The sequence below is a fragment of the Bombus bifarius genome, unplaced genomic scaffold, assembly GCF_011952205.1.
Source record: "Bombus bifarius isolate JDL3187 unplaced genomic scaffold, Bbif_JDL3187 scf7180000008263, whole genome shotgun sequence".
NCBI lineage: Eukaryota > Metazoa > Arthropoda > Insecta > Hymenoptera > Apidae > Bombus > Bombus bifarius.
Window position 1 is genome coordinate 679,854 of NW_022884549.1, and position 21,512 is coordinate 701,365.

At 42.8% G+C, this 21,512-nt stretch overlaps 1 protein-coding gene across 12 annotated transcripts in view; it reads right to left on the reverse strand.

Annotated features, from left to right (window-relative positions):
* The window catches only part of LOC117211891, a 193,575-nt gene that overhangs the window by 91,568 nt on the left and 80,495 nt on the right, over positions 1-21,512 (reverse strand). Inside the window, exon 2 of one of the 12 annotated variants that reach the window (XM_033456186.1) lies at positions 15,684-15,944. The exons of the other annotated variants lie outside the window; for them this stretch is intronic. Within the exon in view, the coding sequence (XP_033312077.1) occupies positions 15,684-15,715 (32 nt within the window). The 5' untranslated portion in view covers positions 15,716-15,944. The remainder of the gene's footprint in view (positions 1-15,683; positions 15,945-21,512) is intronic. 12 annotated transcript variants of the gene reach the window in all.

The following is a 21,512-nucleotide window of genomic DNA, read 5'->3' on the forward strand; positions in this document are numbered from 1 at the left end:
CTATTGACGATCGTTTGCATAAAACAAGTAAAAGAGTTTTCACCGCGAAGCTTTTTTGAACTTGGATCAACCGATTGGACGTTTGTAACTCGGATTTCTTGACAGTATCAAGGATAAAATTCTATAATCCGTTTGTATATGTAAATTCCATTTTTATCGTATAAGAGATATTACGACATTCGACCATATTAAACATTTTACGGTAGAACTTTCGAATAAGGAAACTTGTTCGCAAATATTCTCGAATGAATTAGCGCGTGTAACAGGTCGGGGAACTGTTGACACGGTAAACGCCGACATTCCACGGATGGAATTGTAATTTTCCGCATAAAATTTTGACAAAAATACGCGATTTATCCGATCGATATCGCGTGCACTCCGAGCACATGGCTGCCAAATTCTTATTTATTATCCCTTGATGAGCGTGAAAACGATGGAAACGAGCTGCTTTAAATTTCCATATGCAGATCTCGGTCGCTTGATCCGAGGTTTTATACCATATTTTTGGTTTAAAAAAGTAACCTTTCGTTTAAAAAGGATGAAACAGAAAGAGAGAACGAGACGTCGTGCACGGCTGAATATTTCAACGTGAAAGTAACGATAGGACAACAGAGTAGCTTTAATCTTGCTTAAAAATGTATACTTTCATATCGTAATGTTTGGCGTTTCTAGAGAACGAAACGGAGATGGCGCATGCCAGATGTCGTCACTGGATGCCGCGTCGTGTCTACTTCCTTACACAAGCCTCGCGCCTCCTTCCTCCTCTTCCTGCATACTTTTGCATTTTCGCTTCTGTTCGATATTTCTTGCCGTTCCCTGACTTTTCTATCAGGAGTAAATCTTTCAGGGATTCACCGGGGCTTGGTAAACGTCGATGCACATTTGCTGATCAGTCCGTGGAACGTTCCCCGTCCAACCGTATTTCCTTATTTTCTCTGACTTTTCCAATGACCTCCTTTGTTTTCTTCAGTCTCCTTTTTCCCCAAACCGTCGTTTCGCCGAGTAGAGGTAAATACAGAACTTAAACGATGACAAACACGAATGGTCGCGCGTATAGTAATTTGGTCGCAATGAAAATTTATCGCTATCATGTTGTAATTACAATTACATTAGTATTATTTATATCCTCGATAACGTTGAGAACCAATGTTATAAATAAAAAAACAGGTACCCAATAATTGGAAAATGACTCGTTTTACGTTTATCGTGTTTATTCGTGCGATCGATGTTACGCTTTCGAACGGAAGAACCAAAATGATTTAATCTTTCGATAAAACCGATTTCCGTAAAAGCAATGGGAAATTTCATAAAAGCACCTTTGACTATGTATCGAAGCAGCAGAGTCTTTCTTTTCGAACAAATATATTTATACGGAAAACAGGACTCTCGTGCTATTTTCGTAATGCAAGTTGTGGAATCGCTCGAACCTACGTCCCCTAAAACAGGTTAAACATCGTTGGAGAACGAGCGATGGCATATTTTTCGAAGAAAGAAAAACACAAATATGCCCGGTCCATTGAAACGTGGTTTCTCGCAAAAATTTTCGAGTGGCGTGTAACTTTCCGCTTGGAGGAGAAACGTGGAAAAAAGCGAGGGTGGAGGTGGTTTGTAGAGCGAAAGAAACGTCACGACAGAGTATAGATAGGCGAGTGCGAAAGAGGCTTCCCGTGAGAAGTCGCAAATATTTTCGCTCACGGCCCGGAAGCTCGCGTAATCCTGGCTGAGACGCTCTCTTCCGAACGGGAGCTCGCGCGTCGGTAGCGCGCACACGGCCAATAATGCGGTAGCGATTCGATGTTCCAACGAGGATACAACTGGATCGAGCCCGTTCTCCAAACGACCAAGCGTCTTCTATGACTTCTATCCGCCACCGTTTCTTCCACGGAATTCCAACGTCGACGCGTTTTGAAAGTTTCCACCGCGGAAATTCGACGCGAAAAGAATCGGTCGGAGCGTCGACAGAAACGCTCTCGTTCCCGGGGATTTCACCGAGTGGCGAATCGGCAACGCCCGACTTTCGAGGGTTTAGAACAGAGAAATGGCTCGAGGGAAGAGGTCGGGAAAACTAGAACGAAAGGAAAGTGGAGAACAGGGATTATAGTCGTTCGTAATAGTCGGGTCAATGGGAGATTATTCAAATAGTTATATTCGATGGATGCGTGGTTGGTGTTAATAAGATACAGAGCAGAAATTTCATTTCTAAATGGAACCAGGCAATTGTTCAAAGGTGTAACGATTCCTTCGTATCGTCCATCAACGTCACGTTTCTCGAATACAAATTTGCCAAGATTACGTTGATTCGACGCGTATGAACGAATCGGCGCATACGCTACCGAGTAAAACTGCAAATCTCCTTATTTTCCTAGCTCCAATTAGAATACGTAATAAACTATCGCTTGCTGTCGTGTATTATCAATAGCATAAAACCGTCGTTCGAAGATTAGACTCGAGGCTCGTACCGCCTACGTAAAAATATCGCTCGAGAAGCAAATAACGCTGCAAGAAACGGAAAGGCAGCGGCGGTTTCAATTTTTATTTCACCTCGCCAAGGTAAAGTAATCATAGCTGCAGATCCTTGCAAACACATAACTCTCTGAACACTCCGTGATATTTCAACCCTCTAACCTCCGGTCGCACACGATTCTCGCAGCCGTGGAACTTTCATAATTTTCTCGGTATCGGTTTCCATGCGCGTTTCCCTGGCGAGGCCGTCGAATTGCCGCCACGCCGCAAGAATTACGAACAGTCGGGCATAAACAACCGCGATTCACAGGGTGTGGCCTCTCTCCGGCTTCGATATGCCGGACTAGTCGATAAAGCCGACTTTGTTCGCCTTCCTTCATCGTCTCTCCGTCCGTCGCCCGACTCGCGGTTTTTCTACTTCTCCCGTCTTTGCATTCTCTTCGTCTCGTCTTGCCAGACCGAAACATACTCGAGCCACCTAATTGGCGAAATAAGTGGCGAGACAGGATATCGGATAATTTGAAATGAAACCGTACGAGGAAACGAACGACGATAAGGACGAGGTATTGGATGTCCGGCTGACGGAGATATTACCTTATTCTTGTCGATACGTGACAGAATCGTAGGGTGAACTCGGTTCCAGTGCGGTAGCCTACGAACGTCACTTGTACCGCGTGTTCCTTCAACAGAAATTTGCCGTTACAAACTCGACAAGGATTCGAAATTTCTCGTTTATATCGAAATCTCGCAGGACTTTTCATCCTTGAATTTTGTCCGGAGTATCCAAGAGAACAGCGATCTTGTCCTTCGTTTCTGTTTTCGTGTCTATCCAATCGGTAGGTAAAGGTAAAATTGTAATTGAAGATCGAATAATCGTGTTTGCCCTGATAGGATTATCAAGGCAAAGTCGACGCGATACATCAGTGCATATTGCTACTGTCGACGCTAAGTTTCAGAGCTTAGGGAATGCTCGTTGCTTTGTCTTCGTTACTAGACATAGAAACGCCGGCTGACGCTGCGTTATACGTGACACGTGAAATATGATGGTTTCTTAGGGGCCACGGTATAAGCGTAGACCGCGCCGCTCCGTGTCATTTAACCTTTCTCGAGGTTGTCTTATCAACCACTGTACGCCAGATACGCGCGAATATAGGAAAATAATTTTTCATCCTATTTTCTTATCCTGTACGATTAACAGAGCATCGAATCGTCGTGACGTTCGACGGTATCGATCCCTTCTAAGCTCTAGATAAAATATAATTTCAATCTCTACGAATCAATGTAATCCGTTGAACAAGCAGAACGAAAATTTAATAACGGGATAATGGAGAAGCAAATTAAATCAATTCGACTGGCTGACAAAACAACAAACTCGGACGATCTTTGAAGCGTTAATGGAGAAACGCCGTTATAATTCAAATCGAATTGGAAAGCGAGTTATCGGATATTTTGTCGAAACTGGTCTGCGTAGCGAACGGAATACAGAGCAGTGGGAAACCGAGAACAAATCCTTCTTCGCAAACTTTGCGCGTTAATCCGAGCGAAGTTGAACATCTATCGGGGTTAGTACGTTTTCAGTCGTGGCTTGAAATCGTTGATTAACGCGAAGAGAATCCAGCTATTCTGGGATGAACCTTCGGTCTTGCTTCGAATTTTCAAACTTCCGTTCCACTTGGCCGCTCAAAAATATTCAATTCATCGAGCTACGATCGAATTACCGACGATGATAATGATCGCTGCTTTGGTTCGCCGTTTCCTCTAATAAGTAGAGCCGATTTGGCCGTGCTGCTTCGCTATTCGATTCGTTAAAATTACGATGAAAATTTGCTGCAGTTCGTTAACACTTAATTCGATGGTCATTTGTACCCAAACGGGTCGAATGCATAAACGTGCTCCGGAATTCCGTAAGTTTGTTCGACAGCTGCGCGTTCGCTATTGGTCAATTTGTTTCTCGTGAATTTAAATTAAACGCCTGGTCTGAACTCGACGACGTAACGTCGTTATCCTCCCTAAAATCGAAATGATAAAAATCCGTTTAGTAACATGCCTACGTTTTAGCGACGTGGTTTAACGTTCGTTTCGCATAATTGCAATTATACGTGAAAATATTCGAAATGTTTTCTTTATTTTCTTCGAGTTTACGGTAAATTTACTTGGTCGTCGAATCGTACGTAAAAATGATAAACGGTCCCAGCTTTGTTGCGCGTATGCACCTAAAGACGTATCAGAGATTCGCGATGTACAGCTCACGGTAATTAATTCTTCGTAAGTGTGCAACAAACCAGGAAATGCGCAGTTCAGACATCAAAACGAAACGAGGGAACTCGTAACAAATTACGTGCTACGATATTCGCATCGCTTGAATATTTCATTAGATATGTTACAGAACATAATGTACATTCTGTTGATGAATTGCCGTAATAAAGGCCGTCCGTCGAAACATACAGCTGCCTAATCCACATTGTGCGATATATCGAATTAAATATAAAAGTTCACGGTTGAGAATATTTGTTTCTCGACGATCTTTATCTTTTCTTTCGGTCGTCCGATGCTGTCTCCTCTAATTTTTCACAAGTCGAAAGCTTAGCTTCGATGGAATTTTTTATTTCAATTCGAGCATCGTCGTTTTCATCGATAATATCGTAGAAACAAAGTAATACCGTTCTGTACGCATTCTGTTATCGATTTTCGTGATTTTACGAAAGCAAATGCCACAACGTCGCGTGCCAAATATCGTCGAGTATCGCTCCATCGTGTAAACATCCATGAACAACAAATTGCAAATTCCTGTTCATGTTTTTCGGTGCAAATATGCAAACGTGTTTTTTTATCAAATCCAAAAAATACGATATCAAAGCAAAATAGATTTGCTCCCTCTTTTCCTTTCGTTCGAGTCTCTTTCGTTCGCAACCATGTTCTTTGCAACCGGATAAGTTAGATCTCATTTCCTAAAAGCGCGAGTCTCTCTCTCTCTCTCTCTGTGTTTCTGTCTTTTCAGAAAAATCAAAGCAATTTGTTCAGCGTACCGTTTCGGAATCGATGCGGGTGGAACTCGGTTTTATTTGGAAACAATGCCGACTCTCCTTTGGGTCATGCCAGTCGGAAACCTAATCTTTATTCTTGCACACGAATTCCATCGCATCTCCGTTATTTAATATGGTGGTTCTAGCGCAGCTCTACGCGATACAATTCTTCGCAGCACACGCTTGGCAAAGCTCGATCAACGTTTGATCGATCAACGTTCTGCAACTAGTCGCTAAAATACATGGCAACATACGTTTTATTTGAGTTTACAGAAGCTTTAGCCCTAAAGAAAAAATTTTCATCCGATTTTCGATTTCCAACAATTGCTACGATCCGATTATCGCGTATAGATAAACGACCTGGTGTGTGTATTTTAAATTACACGATTAAGAAACTAAACACTAGGTCGCGCGAGTACGATTGGAACCAAGAGCCGTTTATCGGCGCGAAACAACCGTGCCACCATGCTTTATCTCTGAGAAAGTTGCCGTATCTCCTAGATTCAGCTACGTGCATCGATTTGTTCTCTCCTGTTCGTTGCTTTACTCATTTCTCTGTTCCGTAATCTATCCTGCATCTCTTCGCGAGAAGATTCGAGCGGAGATACGACGCGACGCTCCGAATAGCTCAAAAGCAAGCTCTTTCAACTTTTTCTCCTGTGTCTCTCTTTTATCGTTTTTTAAAATCTCTTCCGTTCGCTAAATAGCTGCTATTTACGAATGATGAAACAGAGATGAATAAAGCGAACGGTACACAACGGAATTATTTTGCTATAAAATACTACTAGCTTATCGATGGTTAAAGGAGACGCGATTTCGTCGATGAATAAATTCAACGAAATTAAAAAAGGAATGAACGTGGTTGAATTTCGATAAAATATCCATATATTCAACGCGAAAGTCTAAGTAGCGTCTACGCGAAGATCATACAAACAATATTGTTACAGAATGTATACGAGGAATATTTTAAAATCGGTTATGCAACCACGAAGAGAGCAATTTCCCTGTAAAAGCATATCTCTGAGAGATACGATAAAATCATATTTCTATAAGAAATGGAAGAATGAAAATCAGGCGCATAAAGGTACATTTGCGGGAAAGTCGATTCATCGCGTACGTCGTGTACGTCATATAAATCGTGTACGATGACATATCTTGGTCTCTTCTTTGCGTGGTTCGATCCGAACAGAACTACAGAGCGATTCGAAACAAAGATTCCTCGTAATTTTTCGCATCGAACTACCTCCTCGAGCCTCCACGTCGTAGACTGTAGTAAGCTCCAAGTGCGGTACCGAGGGAGATGCGATGGCAACGCCAACAGCATCGATCAACGTCCTATCAATTCGATTCTCCTCGTGCTTTTCGCGTATACCCCGACACAACCAGAAAATCGCGACTCTAATCGAGACACGTACATATCGGCGGTGAGGACGTCGAAGGTTCTTTTCGATCGTACCCCGAGCTCCTGTCCCTCAGGTTCTCTCCTCGCGTTTTTCCACGGAGGAGCTTCCCTTTTTTAATGTTGACAGACGTTCATCGACGAGACCGCGGTGCACCGCGTCGCGTCGCGAGATTTATTCGATTTCGCAGCGTACAAACCCCACGGATTGCATCCCTTTCGTCCTTTGCTTTTCTTGCGTTTGACCAAACGCTGTGTGTACTCACGACCCCCGATACTCTCAGCAAACATAGGATTCTGTCGGTGAAGTTGATCGTTCCAAATAAATGGAAGAAAACGTTTCGGTAAAAGAAAGATGGAATTGCCAAGAGACAATGGCCCGGCACTTGGACGAAACTGAGCGATAAAGGTGGATATTCCGGAGGTGGAATTGGAAGAAAAATATTTCGCGATTTTGCTCGTAGGTGTCCTTTTAATTTTTTATATAAAACGTTATTGGCGTTGACGACGTCCGAGTATTTTTTACTCGGCAGTCTAGTATTAACGGACAATGTTCATTCTACGATCTACGTTCATCGCCGCTGCTTTGTTACTCCTCTGTCGTTAGCAATGTACGCTTTTAAATATTCATGCACAAAGCATCATTACGCGGCTATCGTTACAAGCATCGTAAAAAAACATATACGTGTTCGATTAATTTTCAAAGTCGTTTCTCTCGAAACTGGAGTTTGGTACTAAAAAGAAGAGCTGACCCCGTGAAATCGTCGTTCATAACATAAACGATAAACAAGCGTGAAATATCGTTTTATCGTCGATTTAAAACAAAAGAAAGAAAAGAAAAGAAGGTCTAAATTCCAGAAGGACAATTTGATTCAAAGAAAAGTTATCTTACGAGAACAGAAAACCTTTTACCACGATCCAACTAAGTCAAACGTAGTTTGAAAATCGCTTCCTAAGATCGACAGAAAGGAAAATCCTCGGTGCAACGTCGACCGTTTCTCCCTTCGTCCGTCGTATTTTTCATTTCTGTTCCTACTTTCGTTTGTATTTCTGCAGAATAGCAGTTACATAGATTATAGATGAGCCAGGGACAGGGTATACGTTTCAGCGATAAGTCTATCAGGATTGAAAAGTCCGCCCGTGTTCGTGCCGGCTCCAGGAATTCTCGTATACCTCATAACCAACCTTTGGAACCCCGGTTCAAGAAAATACGAGAAAAGAAAGGAGCTTAACGATAAGCTGGAATCAAGTAAAAAGAACGAGGTGGAAGAATTAGGGAAAAGAGTAGAACCAAAGAATATACGTAAGCAAAGAGATAAGATGAGGTGATGGAACTGGAAAAAGAGGAAACCGAAGTAGGAGAGGACGAGGAAGAGGGTTAAAAGAACCGGAATGGCGAAATGGAGTCAGGGAAGTAGATAAGGAATAGTGTTTTAAGAATCGGAAAAGGGGTAAACCGGAGTAAAGTAAATAGAAGTAAGAGAAGAAGAGATCAGAGGAGTCGCGAGTTGCCAACGAACGATATCACCGCCTGCTGGAAATTCCTTCGGTGGAAAATAAAATATTCAGTGCGAGCGGCTGTCGCTTCTTCCCCGTCGGAAAAGTTCGCCCGTTCAAAATTTCGAAGCGTGTTTGGGCAATTTTCCAGCTGGGCCGTCGGCTCGAGGTTTCTGGATTTACACCTGGCGGTTTCCGTTCGATCGACGGCGTTTACGAGCTTCGGCTTTGGTGTGAAAAGCCGATCGATTTTTTCAAAGCGACATATCCGTACACGCTGTTCTAAGTTCTAATCAAACTCCGATTAAGTCGCTTTCGTTCTCGATAGAACGCCGCCTGTTCGATTTTTTTAAAACGACCGAATCCTCGATGGATTTTCTCTGGCCAAAGGATAAATTCTATTAGGATAATTCTGCGTACGAATACGAATATGCATGAGAACGTTCGATGCTTCGTAATATCCGATTCTCTTTGGGCAGATTCGTCGACATTGCAAATGCTTGCGCCGAATTGCGATAACGGCGTCTCGATGTTACAGCGTTAATAAGATACGATTTACACCACGCTGTGTAAAATAAGGTGAAACAGAGGATTCTGAATTCCAGGCATCGGTGACAGAAAAGGGACAAAGAGTTGTCAAATAGGAATCTGGAGCAACCCACCGTTCCTCGAGATGTGGCGACAGGTTTCCAAAATTATTCTCGGGCTACGCTCTCCGTCTTCCAAGTTTTCCAAGCAAGTTAAACGGCAAGAGCCAATTGCAGCGGCCCGTAAAGCAGAAATTCAACAACGGAGTTTCCGCGTAACCGGCGAATATGTAGAGCGAACGAGCCGCTTTGTTCGCGCTTCGCTTCACCGCCATTCATCCGCGATGGAAAATCTTGGTGGTTCCGTCTCGACAACGTTAACGCAATAATTCAGAACTCGTGGAACCGTTTCAGCCCGTGGAGACGAGAGTTTACGCTTCCGGGCGATCGTGCGTGATTCGCAGCTGCACGCTCGCCCTTGCATTATGCACGTCTCAGTTTCGTTGCAGCTCCGTCCCGCGAGATTCAAAATTACGCCGCTTTTTGCGCAGAGTTTCTCATCGAATGAAATTTTTATTGGTCAACGCGTGGTCGAATTCTTTCGCGAACTCCGCCGAGACGACGGTTTCAGCGGATCCGCTTTCGCCAATATTCCACCCCCGCCCCCCTCCAAAGTCTGACGACGTAAGCAACTCGTTTTTCCAGCCTTTTTTTCGATATATAAATCTTATTTCTGACATTTCATTGTATATTACGATATGTACGCTGGAATAATATTAGGATAAGAATTCTAAAAATATTACACGTACAATTTTGTGTATCTCGTCAGGCTATCGTGACATTCTCGTAAAGATTATTTACGGGATTATTACGGCGCAAAGGCCGCAAGAACCGACATTCGCTCTCAAGATTCAACGAACGCCAAGATTTAACGACGGGTGACTATTTAATTGGCCTTAACAGCGAAAGGATTAAAAATCTGCATGTAACAGGAGTTGTCGAGCTTTACACAGTTCGCCACGAAACCGCGCAAAATTGCTACAGCGACCACTTACGGAGCTTACCACCACCACGAAAATTAAATAACCGAGCCAACGTTACCTAACGTAATCGGAGGAGAGATATTTTTTCGAAAGCGCGTTTTCATCAGAGCGAATTGAATTTGCCGGTGGAACAGCGCGGCCGTGGAACGCGCGTGCAGCTAAGGAGCTTGTTATCTTGCCAAACGCGATACGCGAACCCTCGACGACACCCCATCGTTCCCTCAGCCACGTACCGCGTAGCCGCTTAATTACGGCATCTTGCGCGTCGGAGTATGTCAATTTTCTCGAGTTTCCATCTCGCTTGCATACGCTTCTATATAATTTAACCCGATATTTGCGTTTTAACCACGTCAAACGCTTATATGTGTTTTTCATTCTGTTAATTCATCGCCATATGGTCGTAGATGTTGCGTCGCTTTGAAACAGAATTTGGCGTTCAACCATTTTTCAACGATGCCTTCCAACCGATTTCATCAATTACAATTAACTGAAGATTGTTCGGTCGATCTCCTGTTCAAGCGTGTTGGACGATTTCGTCGACTGTCGGTTTCATTCGCACGAGATTTCTTTTCTCTCTTTCCTTTTTCCGAAGAATCGCAGGAAACGAGAATTAAACAAAGAATTACGTAAATACAAGCACGCGATGATGCACGAACGAACACGCTCACTGTGAAGAGGTTGCATTCGAATCGATGTTTACACGAAAATGGATTGCGTTCGCCTGATCGGGGAGGTAGGCAGCATCGACGCGATATGCAAATTTCAGAGGGATGCTAATGCAACCGATAGACGTCACGAAGCGCGGGGCGTTACGCGGCGACGAGGGAATCGCGCGGATATAGTATTGCGGTGGAATGGAAAATTCATCGTATAGGTTGACACGCTACCGAGCCCACCGACCGATTGTTTCCCTAGCTTTTTCCACGCCTCGTTCGCTGCGAAAGCGAACACCAACCAAAGCGAACGCGCAATTTGTCACTAGCTCCTGGCTCTCGCGCCAGACAAACGAAACTAATATCGCTCTTTTTTCGTTGGACCTTTTACGATCTTTTGTGCAGAGAATCGTCGTCTCTCTTTGTCACTGGTTGTTACGCGTCGAATAAAAGCCAAGAAATTGTTATTGTTATTCTAGTTTTGAAACTGTTAAACGTAACGAAAGAGATAAAGGAGAGGAGAAGAAGCAAGCGGAATGCACTTTCGAACGGTGGTCGGGTTGATTTCGCTTCTCTGGTTGCCGGATCCGTCGAAGAAATTTTCAGCTGGATTTTAAAGTAAGAAAAATATTTCAATGTCGCCGTGCTATTTGAAATCTGTCGAATTGGTTAACTCTAAAAGACGATTTAAAACGGTGGAACTCGGTTCAAAATTGACGCGTCGGAAGCAAGAAACGAACCAAACTTCTCCTATCCTACCGTTACGTTTCAATGGCAACGCTGTGAAACGAATGCTTTAATAGGATGATCCTACTTAACAGAATCCACGAGATCTTATTTAATAGAAGCGTCTTCCGGCGGCGCTAACCGATTTCCAATACTGCCGATAATCGCAATTAAATCTGCTCTTCGTTGGATAATTGAACTTCCACCTGAAAACTGTCTAACGTGTTCTTATGCACTTCGCTTCGAAGTATAATTGTATAATTATATCGATGACGCAAACTCGCATCCTGTCCTAGATCCACGATTAACGATACGAATATGCGAAACATACGAAAATACGTAGGCCGGTCTGAAAACGCGACTGCTCTATTCTTATCGATGCTAATAACGATTCGCGACAACACGGCAAAGATATTAAATTATATTAACGTGACTCTTAGTAGGCTTTCGAAGACATCGGATAATCGATCTTGCATTGAAAAGACGAATCTTTGGACAATGTTCTCGGAAGATAACGCGAGCCTCGAAGTCTTAGAATTGTCTCCGAGTGGAATTTCTTTCTGCGTCGTCCGATAATAACGTCATTCCCGGGGTGACACTAGGTACAGAATACCGACGAACAGTATACAAGATAACCTCTTAAGTTTATAGCGTCGTCTCTACGCTATCTCGTTTGTCATATCGTTGATGTCACGTTACGCGTTAAAGCTATACTCCTACCTCTAAACGCCTTAATTCGAATAATTCACGAATAACTCGATTACAATCAAAAATGAAATTAATCATTTTAATATACGAGAAACGCGGTTAATATACGAGAACGAATTTCTGCGAGACCCCCCTATTGCTGCGATCTACCACTACTTGCCACGTCGACACTACTACTCTCCCGGCACGGGGTACGATCGTTCCGAATTCTTCTAGATTTTCGATCCTCGCGCAGAAATATCCAGTTGTCGTCTGTTATTCCGTGCAAAATGGAATCCAGCAATTTAATGCCGAGATCGAATACGTATCGACCGACGCGACGCAACGTATTCGCCGCTTCTGTTCCAGAGGACGAGATTCGTGTTAATTAAATCGAATTACCTAACCGGTTTAAACTATTCCCGAAAAAAGACGATGACCGAGTGAAATAATTTGATAGACGTGTTTTTGGGATACTTGGTAAATTCGAGGCATTTCAAATCTACTTCGAACGATATTGTTTTTAACAGGGAACTATACGACGAGCAGGCATTTCTAGTAATTTCCGAACTGACGCCGAACAGTCGGGTTAATCGCGCGGAAGTATTTGACCAGAATAGCTAAATTGCAGACAATAACGCGTGTATATTTCGTATGTATATATTTTAAACGTGTTTCGTGGCGCTTATGCAAATGTTCGGAATTCTCGTTGGCAGGAATCACGGTCACGCTCTCCTTTTCACCAACGATATTCATCGAAACTGAGATTATTTGATATTGGATTAGAAATTTAACACATTGTTCGTCGGTCTAATCCTCGGAATTCAACTTTCGGACCGATAAATTAGAATTCCGCCACGAAGTAAAGGAGGCTCGTGAGAAAGGAACTTGAATCTAAAACCCTCTACCGGCGAATAAGAAAGACAGCGATCCCAAACGAAATCTATTCCGCGACATGGGTTCGTTGGTCGATGCTCCATTTTCGTTGTTCATTGTTCGTAGTCGGGGCGAGCTTCGAAAGAAGAACTTAAATTTCCGACTATATAGTTTACGAAAGCCAATTATTCCGAATTGTTCCGCAGATCCTCGAGATTAATAGGGAACCGGCAGAGGAATTCTTATCTGCGAGCTGCAGTCCTATTTTAATTCCGGCCGCTCGACGAAACGCGATCGTCGGTGTCTGAATCCTCGCGCAATTCCCGGCCGGAGTATTTTCGACCTCCGCTGGAATTCTCTCTGCTAAATGCCGTCACTTTAACTCCCGATCACCGCTGGATTTCCTCCGATCCTCCGATCCTCCGAATCAACCAGTCTGTTCCATATCTAATGTCAGTTACGTACGAATACGTAGAAAAACGTACGAAAACTTCGAAGACCTATATAGGATGCGTCACTTATTTATAATTAACTTAACAATGTTTGAAAAATCATCGGCATGCGCGATAAGATCGAAGCAGAAAACGTTTCGCCTTTGAACGTATACCACTTGGCGTTGAAATTTGAACACGATGTTCAACAGAAAGCACGAGTTACGAGAAATGCTGGCAAATCGAGTGCCTCTTTCGCTCTTGTCTTTTCGAGGCATGATTCAAGCAAACGCAGGAAATATTAAATTCCCCCGTGAATGACCAACGGAATTTCGATTGAAATGTTTCGCGAAGCACCCGGATGAAATGCTGCGCGTGTTAGAAATTTATTCGAAAAAATGTGCTCCTCTGGTCGTACGCACGATCCCTCTTTGTCACGTCGAACTTTTCTTCTTCGAAACAACGAATACCAATAGCAACGCGGAGCAGCGACAAGAGAACGGGAATGAAAGAGAGGCAAGAGTGCAGTCTTCGAATCGCCTGCCATTATCGATTGCCTCTGTAAAGAGGAAGCTCGATTCGAAAGGTATCCTCCTGCCGATCAACCGAAAGAAATATCGAAGCGACGAACGTATCGACCCAGCCCGCGTTCCTCTCAGGGACCACCGCGATTTTCGACGCAATTACGAACAACGATGCCAGCGATGAAACGGATCGAAGGGAAAATGCAAGTGAAACCTAGAAAGTATAAAACTTTGTTCGTTACAGTTATTATCGCTGCGAAAGCTGATCGATCGTTTGGTTAGTTGCAAAAATTACACGAGATTCGCGTGTCAGTTTTACTATTCGATTCGAATGCGTTTTACGAGTCTTTAAAAATAATGCCAGTTGATTATCGACTACCTGGTATCGTTGACCATCGTCCAAACCCAATATCGTAACACTAAAAAATTGAAGCTACGAAATATCGTGGCACAGCTTTTTTGTACATCTCGGCAGAGTAAATTGATACAGGCGACACGAAGCATAAAATTTTAAACGTCGTAAATTTTTATTTCCAATACTTTTTATTCGATGTAAAGTTACACGCGTTAAACGCATACGCGACCTCTGTAACGAGTTAGTTAAAAAGTGACTACACTTTTTAAAAAAAATTCGAATCGGAATTTACGGTTTTGAACGTTATAAAATCGAATAACATTTATTGCATGATTTAAAAAAAGGGGAAAAAATATCGCGATAACTTATTAAAACAACTTATTAAACGGCGATATATTTACTTCGCGAAAATTAAATTTCTTCCTCGATCACTTCTTCTCCTTTCGGACGATCTAATCGCAGTGTCTCGAGGAATTCTCAAAATAAGGTTACTCGACTCGATTTAAAGTCTAAAGCTACACCTCGTTTTGCTTCTGATATTTCGCATCATCTTCGCTTATCTTCCAACAACTCGGAAGCTTTCGTGCAATTTCAATGCTAGAAATATATTCAATATTTTAGAAAAAATTCAATCGGGTAATCGATTCGATGGGTTCGTTCGTCTTCGCCGCATCGACCTTACACAGCAACGACAGATACGTATAATTTGGCAAAATCATTTAGCATTTGGAAAACATCATTTGGAATGGCTTTTAAACTCGTTACGAATCCGTAGGCCTGACTCGAAACAGACGTTTTGAATGAAATTAGCAAAGTTCGGGGCCGAGATTGCACGGCACCCGCTCCAGTGATTCTATTATTAACTGTTGCGTGAATTAGTCGCAGCGTTCTATACAATCTCGCGGCATTGTACACATCGTGACTCACCGAGCCACGCGTACTGCCTCCATCGTAGATTGTAGCCTGTTCGCTACTTCAAATTATAGCCGTTCAGAACGCTGTAGCTTGGAAAGGAAGAAACCAAGGATTCGTAAAGAGAGGAAAGATATTTATACAGGCACGAATCACGCATTTGACGAATCGTCGCCGTTTCCGTCTCACAGTCCGGTGTAACTGGTTGCAAATATTTGACCGACTCTCGTCGGCAAACGATCCTCGGTTACAACGGAATTGAAATTGCAAGCTCCTGCCGATAGAGGCGGCGGTCGTTCGATTTCGGGTCAATATTTCGTTGACAAACAAAGGATCTTGATGAGGGACAAAAACGCGTCTCTTCTCTTCGCCTAACTCGGAAATCTGGCTTTATTTGATCAGGGATGGATCGTAATATGTAATAATAATGGGTCAGAAGGACTATTTTTCGTCGCTGTTCGATCGTCGTACCGTAGGTAAAAGTTAATATAAAAATGCAAAAGGCCGTTAATTACGAAATTGAAATAGCTTAACTACGATTAATATCAATGGAAAAGAGCATCTTACCAGTCGAAGAAGTTCCACAGGCACGTGAACATGATGGCGATACGTCTGACACATCGAACAAAGCTCGCGGCACACGACGATTCACTCGCGTCGATTATCACCCGACCCCGGATTGTCTTTCGTTACATTTTCGCACCAAACTACGCCTGAATCGCGTATTCGTTTACGAATCTCGCGACTTGTCGCCAAGTTTTCTCATTATGAACGTTATAGACAATCTTCTCGATGAATAGGAACTCTGCCATTGCATTTGCACAAACTCTACGTGTAAAACGAAACTGTTAGATGCCACGCGCCTGATTCTACCTACATCTATTTGAAAGAGATACTTTTTGGGACGAACACCTTCGTTTCGTTAAAGTACCCTCAGTGTCTTGGAGAAATGCAAACATTTTCAGTTACGGTTTGTCTCTGTATCGATCAAAATAGGAATAGTAGATCGTTCTCGAACAGTGACAAGTAATAATCGCCAATGAATCGAATTGATCTTGTTTTAGCAAATAACTTTAAACGAAAATTACAAAGCCGGCGAATGATTCTAATCTCGACTATAAATCCAACTAGTATCGCGACATATCCAACAACGAAAATAAAAATCGAATTCGCGATTAGTAGTCTCGAAGTTCTATATGTCAAAATCAAGCGCACCGAGGGGACATCTGCTCCTCGCGAAAATGGATTTTCGGTTCGCTTTTCGTACGAAACAGCCTGGAAATTCTTTCGAAGTCGGTACGTTCGGCCTAAGGGATTCGAGCATTCAAATAAAATAAGTAAATATCGAGAAAATTACTTTGAACCGAGGCTGTTTCTTAGACGAATCGGCGATCCTGTTTCTTCCTTTCTCCGCGACGACGAGGCTTGGTAATTGGTCGGTTAATTTGAAAGAAAGAATCGCAAATTAATCCTCCGCCTTTTCTCACCGCGAAATATGTAATCTCGCACCAACATAAACAGACGGTAGAAAATTTCATACGCAGTTCCGCGCCTCCAAGGCTTTATTAGCTTTCCACGAGCTCGCGTTACATTCTCGCGACGCAATCTAAAGCTCGTTTTTTCTTCTCCTTCTCCCGCCCCTTCTCCTCGTTTCTTTCATCACAAAAGAAACTCCCAGCGGTGAATCCGCTACGCGGCGAGCGACGCGGTACATAGCTCGCTGCTTCTTCGTATATAACGAATTTATATCCACGCAACCTTTCTCCGCCGTGACCTTTTTTCCTCTCACTGATACATTCTTGCGTGATATATCGTTAAACGAACCTCTTAAGTAGTACGTTCAACGAATTAAATTTCACAGGCAACAGCAAGTGGTACTAAATTCTACTGTTACGAACTTTTTCGTAACATTCGTGTGAAACGCAAAACGGTAGCAGACCATTTCCTATATTCTTCGCGTATAAAAATAAAATTGTAGATATCGTTGGAAACGCAAATAAGCGTAATATTCCGAAGGAGCCGTAAAACATATGCCATTACACAACAAATATGCCATTACAACTATTTCGTCGAGATAAAACGTTTTGCGATACTTCAGCGGAATACGATATGCAAATTACAGACACGTTCATTTGCAGAACAACGCGCGAACGTACAAAGTGCATACGAAACGCGCGTAACCATAGAATCATGCTGAAACACGCAGCTTTATCCACGAGAAAATCGCGCAATGTATTTAAAAACAGACAAAATAAGATCGAAAAGTGCATCGTTCCATCGTACGTTTAAAAATCGTTGAACTAAACGCGACTACGGACGAACCAGGTCGCAAATTAGACGGCGACGAATTACGCGAAAGTTCTGAAAGGTGTGCAATTGTTCGCGCAATGCGAAACGAGAGAAAGGGCAAGCACGGAAAAACTAAAATTAACAAAAAATAAAAGCTGAAGATGGAAATGGAAAGTGGAAAAAGTAGAATTCGTTACATTTCGCCGTTTGTTTTTCTCTCTTTTTAGGAAACTTTCGAAATGAATTTGAAATATACGTTTTATGTATTTTATATCACCGATTATTTGCGATAATCGTGAAAAATCAAATTTTCATCGTGCGAACAAAAACGATTTTAAATCTATTTCTCCGTAGTTCGTTGTCCAAATCTAATTTTCCGACTGTGCTTTAGACTTTCCTAATATCGAAACGTTCGGCTCGAAAGAGAAGTAAAACACGACGAATATTTTCATTTACAAACAACGACGTTTCTAAAAACGAGTACTCGTAGATCGAATTGCCGCTTTCACGAGGAAAAGCGTTTCAGCGAGTAAATAAGGGGAACGAGTGGTCCGTCGATGGTGCCGAGTGTCGTTAATGCCTCGAGTATCAGCGTAATTGGACAATTAAGAACGGGTAAAAGGAAAATCCAACAGAGGAAAGTATAACGCGAATGACAGGAACGGAACGCTCCTGATTTTTTGTCATTTCTCTTTCTCTCTCTACGAATACAGCATCGTCGAAATAGTACTAAAGCCCCTATTGCTAGCGTTGTTTCCGCGTCGCGTTGCGTTCTACAAACAAAAAGGAAAAAACCGACACGATGACCAGTTCGATGCGACAGCAGTCGAGCACAAAGAAATCGAAATATAATTCGAGCGTTTGCAAACTGTCTAATTTGCGAAATTTACATTATACGTTCGTATAACAAGCTACGCTAACGTGCAAGCACAAGTTCATTTTCCGCGTAACCACTGGCATTGTTAGAGTAATAGACGATCGGGACAATTTCAATATGTGCAAATCAAGAAGAATCTGGTATGGTTATTTTCAAAAATTTGCTCGTAAAATATCATTGCTGCAGAGAGCAGTGAGAACGTTTTTCTGCGTCCCTCTCGTTTCTCACATCTTGCGGCAATATGCTCGACGAGCGAATACATTGGAACAGCTGTTACGCGGGGAAATACGGTTGGTTTTAAAAAGCGGTGCGAACTCGCGGCACAAAAGCAGCACGACCAGGAAACACCGCGAGAACAATGTGCCACGGCGCGGCGTGGCCGGAGAATCGGCAAGGTCAGTGACGTAACGCCAACATCTCGCGCCCCCGGCTACCGCGACCTCTTTTTAATTCACCGACCGCGTTATGCAGCGCGTGCCACGATTAGCCGCCCGTTCGTTCGACGATGTCGACGCCGACAGAGAACCTGGTTGAAAAAAAGGGAGAGACCGAGGTAGAGCAAGGGTGCTGGATCGGATGAATAGAAAGGAGGGATGGGCGAGCGGTGCGATGGGACCGATTCGATATTTGCGGAGCCGGTATAAAGTAGCGACGTAAGAACGACGCTGATTGAATGACCAAGTCGTTCGAGCCGGCTGACACGGTTCTATTCCCCCTGTTTACAAATTTTACGAAGATCTTTCAAAGCCACTTCCAAGAGATAGAAGGTTTCTCTCTCGTAAAAGATCTAGTTCTTCCCACGAGAAGGGGATTTCGATTTTCCAGCCATTTTATCGACGGAATACGTCGTCAAGTTTTCGAGTTCCGTATCGTAGAACTCGACGAGATTTGCAGAGATTCTTGAGAAGAAGAAGCTACGCAAAGATAACACATCGAATAAAGAGCAGCGAGAAACAAGGTTAACCATTTTTCAACGAAGGCACATGCGTGACAAAATAAAATAAACCTTGCGACGAGTCCGGAAGGGTGTTCCAGTCCTCGAGAAGAAACAAAGGTGTTGCAAGTATCCAAAATGGAAAATACTCTCGAGAAACTCGGAGAACGAGTAACAAGGCGGAAACCATCGTGAGACTAAACGGCGGTGATGAAACAAATATCTACGACACCGAAAAACCTGGAAGATCGAAGAAATGTCAAGGTCCGGCAAGATCAACCTTCTCGATTTTTCCAATCGGCAAACTCCAGATTAGCTATCGTCAGGCTGTCGCGAACTACGAAAAAGAGGTGATCGTTCCAGTCGTGCACCTCTCGTACATTTTTCACCAATCTTTCGAATTAACCTGGCCTGGTTCCGAGTTGGGAGCTTGAATATTTTATCTGCTTATTTTCGTGTCGCGCGACATCCCTGAACTTGTCCGTCCTTCTCCGCTGCCCTTGGCCTGTCTGGTCCGCTGCATTTTGCAAAAACCACTGCCTCCTTTCACGCTTGCATCACACAGCAATTCGCAACAAATTTACTTCGATCGTTTCTACCGTAAATTTTTATTTATGAAGTTCCCTACGATTCGTCCATCCAGTTGTCTGCAGTTTCTTTTACCCTTGAATTAGTTTGTCGAAGTTTATTCGCTAGATGCTTCGGAAATTATGCTTCATATTCAAATTATATTCTTTCCTTATTTGAATACTTCAAGGAAAGTTTTTGATCGTGTTTTACGCCGAATGAACGTGACATCATTTCGCAATTTAAAAAACAACTCTCTCGGATTCAGCATCGTTTCGATATGCAGAATCGGATGTAAATAAACGTTTACCTACCTAACAACAGTACGTCTGGTCCCCGCCATGTTCTACTCCCAATCCCACTACCAGCTCTGTAATCCTTCCACACAGGGGAAAAACTCTCGTTTTGTAAAGATTTTCTAGCCTCAAAATATGCGATACTATGGAGGACGTTCGCGATGGCATTGTCTGGCTAACGTTCGAATAATCCGATCCACACAAAAATATCAAATTTTGTAAACATAATACAGGATGGTTGGTAACTGGTGGTACAAGCGGAAAGGGGGCGATTCTACGCGAAAAAAGAAGTCGAAAATATAAAATAAAAATTAAAAAAATTTTTTTTTTTTTATTTTTCCATCGAGACAACGATCTACAGTGAGATCCGTTATAACGTACCGCACGCGTACCGAGCGAAAATTCAAAGTCGATTTTCTCGAAAACAAAGCCTCGAACGAAAAATTTTTATTCCATATTTTCGACTTCTTTTTTCGCGTAGAATCACACCCTTTCCGCTCGTACCACCAGATACCAACCACTCTGTATGTACATATACACCGTATAATATATACTGTAATTTTGTACGTTCTGTACAAATGACCTTATCTAGGATAACCGTAAGATATCACGGTTTACACGTTTCCTTTCGCAATTTTCCAGAAAATCACATTGTTCATCGATCGTGCATCGTGAAAAAGTTCAAAGTTGTAAAAATGTGAAAACCATTCGTCTGGATTCCATATTAACGAGGAAATCGATCGCTGAAAGGTAGCGAACGAGTCGCATCGGAAAAACGAATGCCGAATAGCGAGGAAAAAAGAGGACTGCTTGTATTTGCGTTTATCCCGTATGGACACGCTTTCTGCATTGCTAACTTCCTTCTGTGCTAGAATCATGCTTTCCAACCCTTTTACCGTGAAATCCATTTCGGATCGTAGGAACAACGCTAGCGCGAAGAAAAAAAATCCGGCTCTTCGGTGCTCGCGAAAGTCTGGCCGCACCGCGTGCATTTGCCTTTTAAACGAGAGTTTGCTTTAAACGTTGATCAATTGCCGTGAATTCGACCGATGATCGGTGCAAAAAAGTTATTATTTTCCAGCTAATCCGCTCTCTGTATGCCCATTTCTCCCTAATAAATCGACCAGGTAAACGGTATTTTCTTCTTTTCTTAGCGCTGTACTTTTTGGGTGCAGCAGATACAAACTTGTAGCAAGATAGTCGGTCAATCGAATTAATTCGCGATGTATCGTAATACGTATTGCGCTTTTCGCGCGTACATGCCACTTTACCTTCGACGACATGCGTATAGCAAATGTTCTAGACTCCATGTGCGCTTATCGAGGTAGGTAATTTTTTTCTCCCAAGGAGAGAAATAATTCTTTAAAAAATTCAAGGAACCAACGATAGAGCACCGTGTGAGAGAGTTTTTCAGAATGAACGTGATAGGTTAT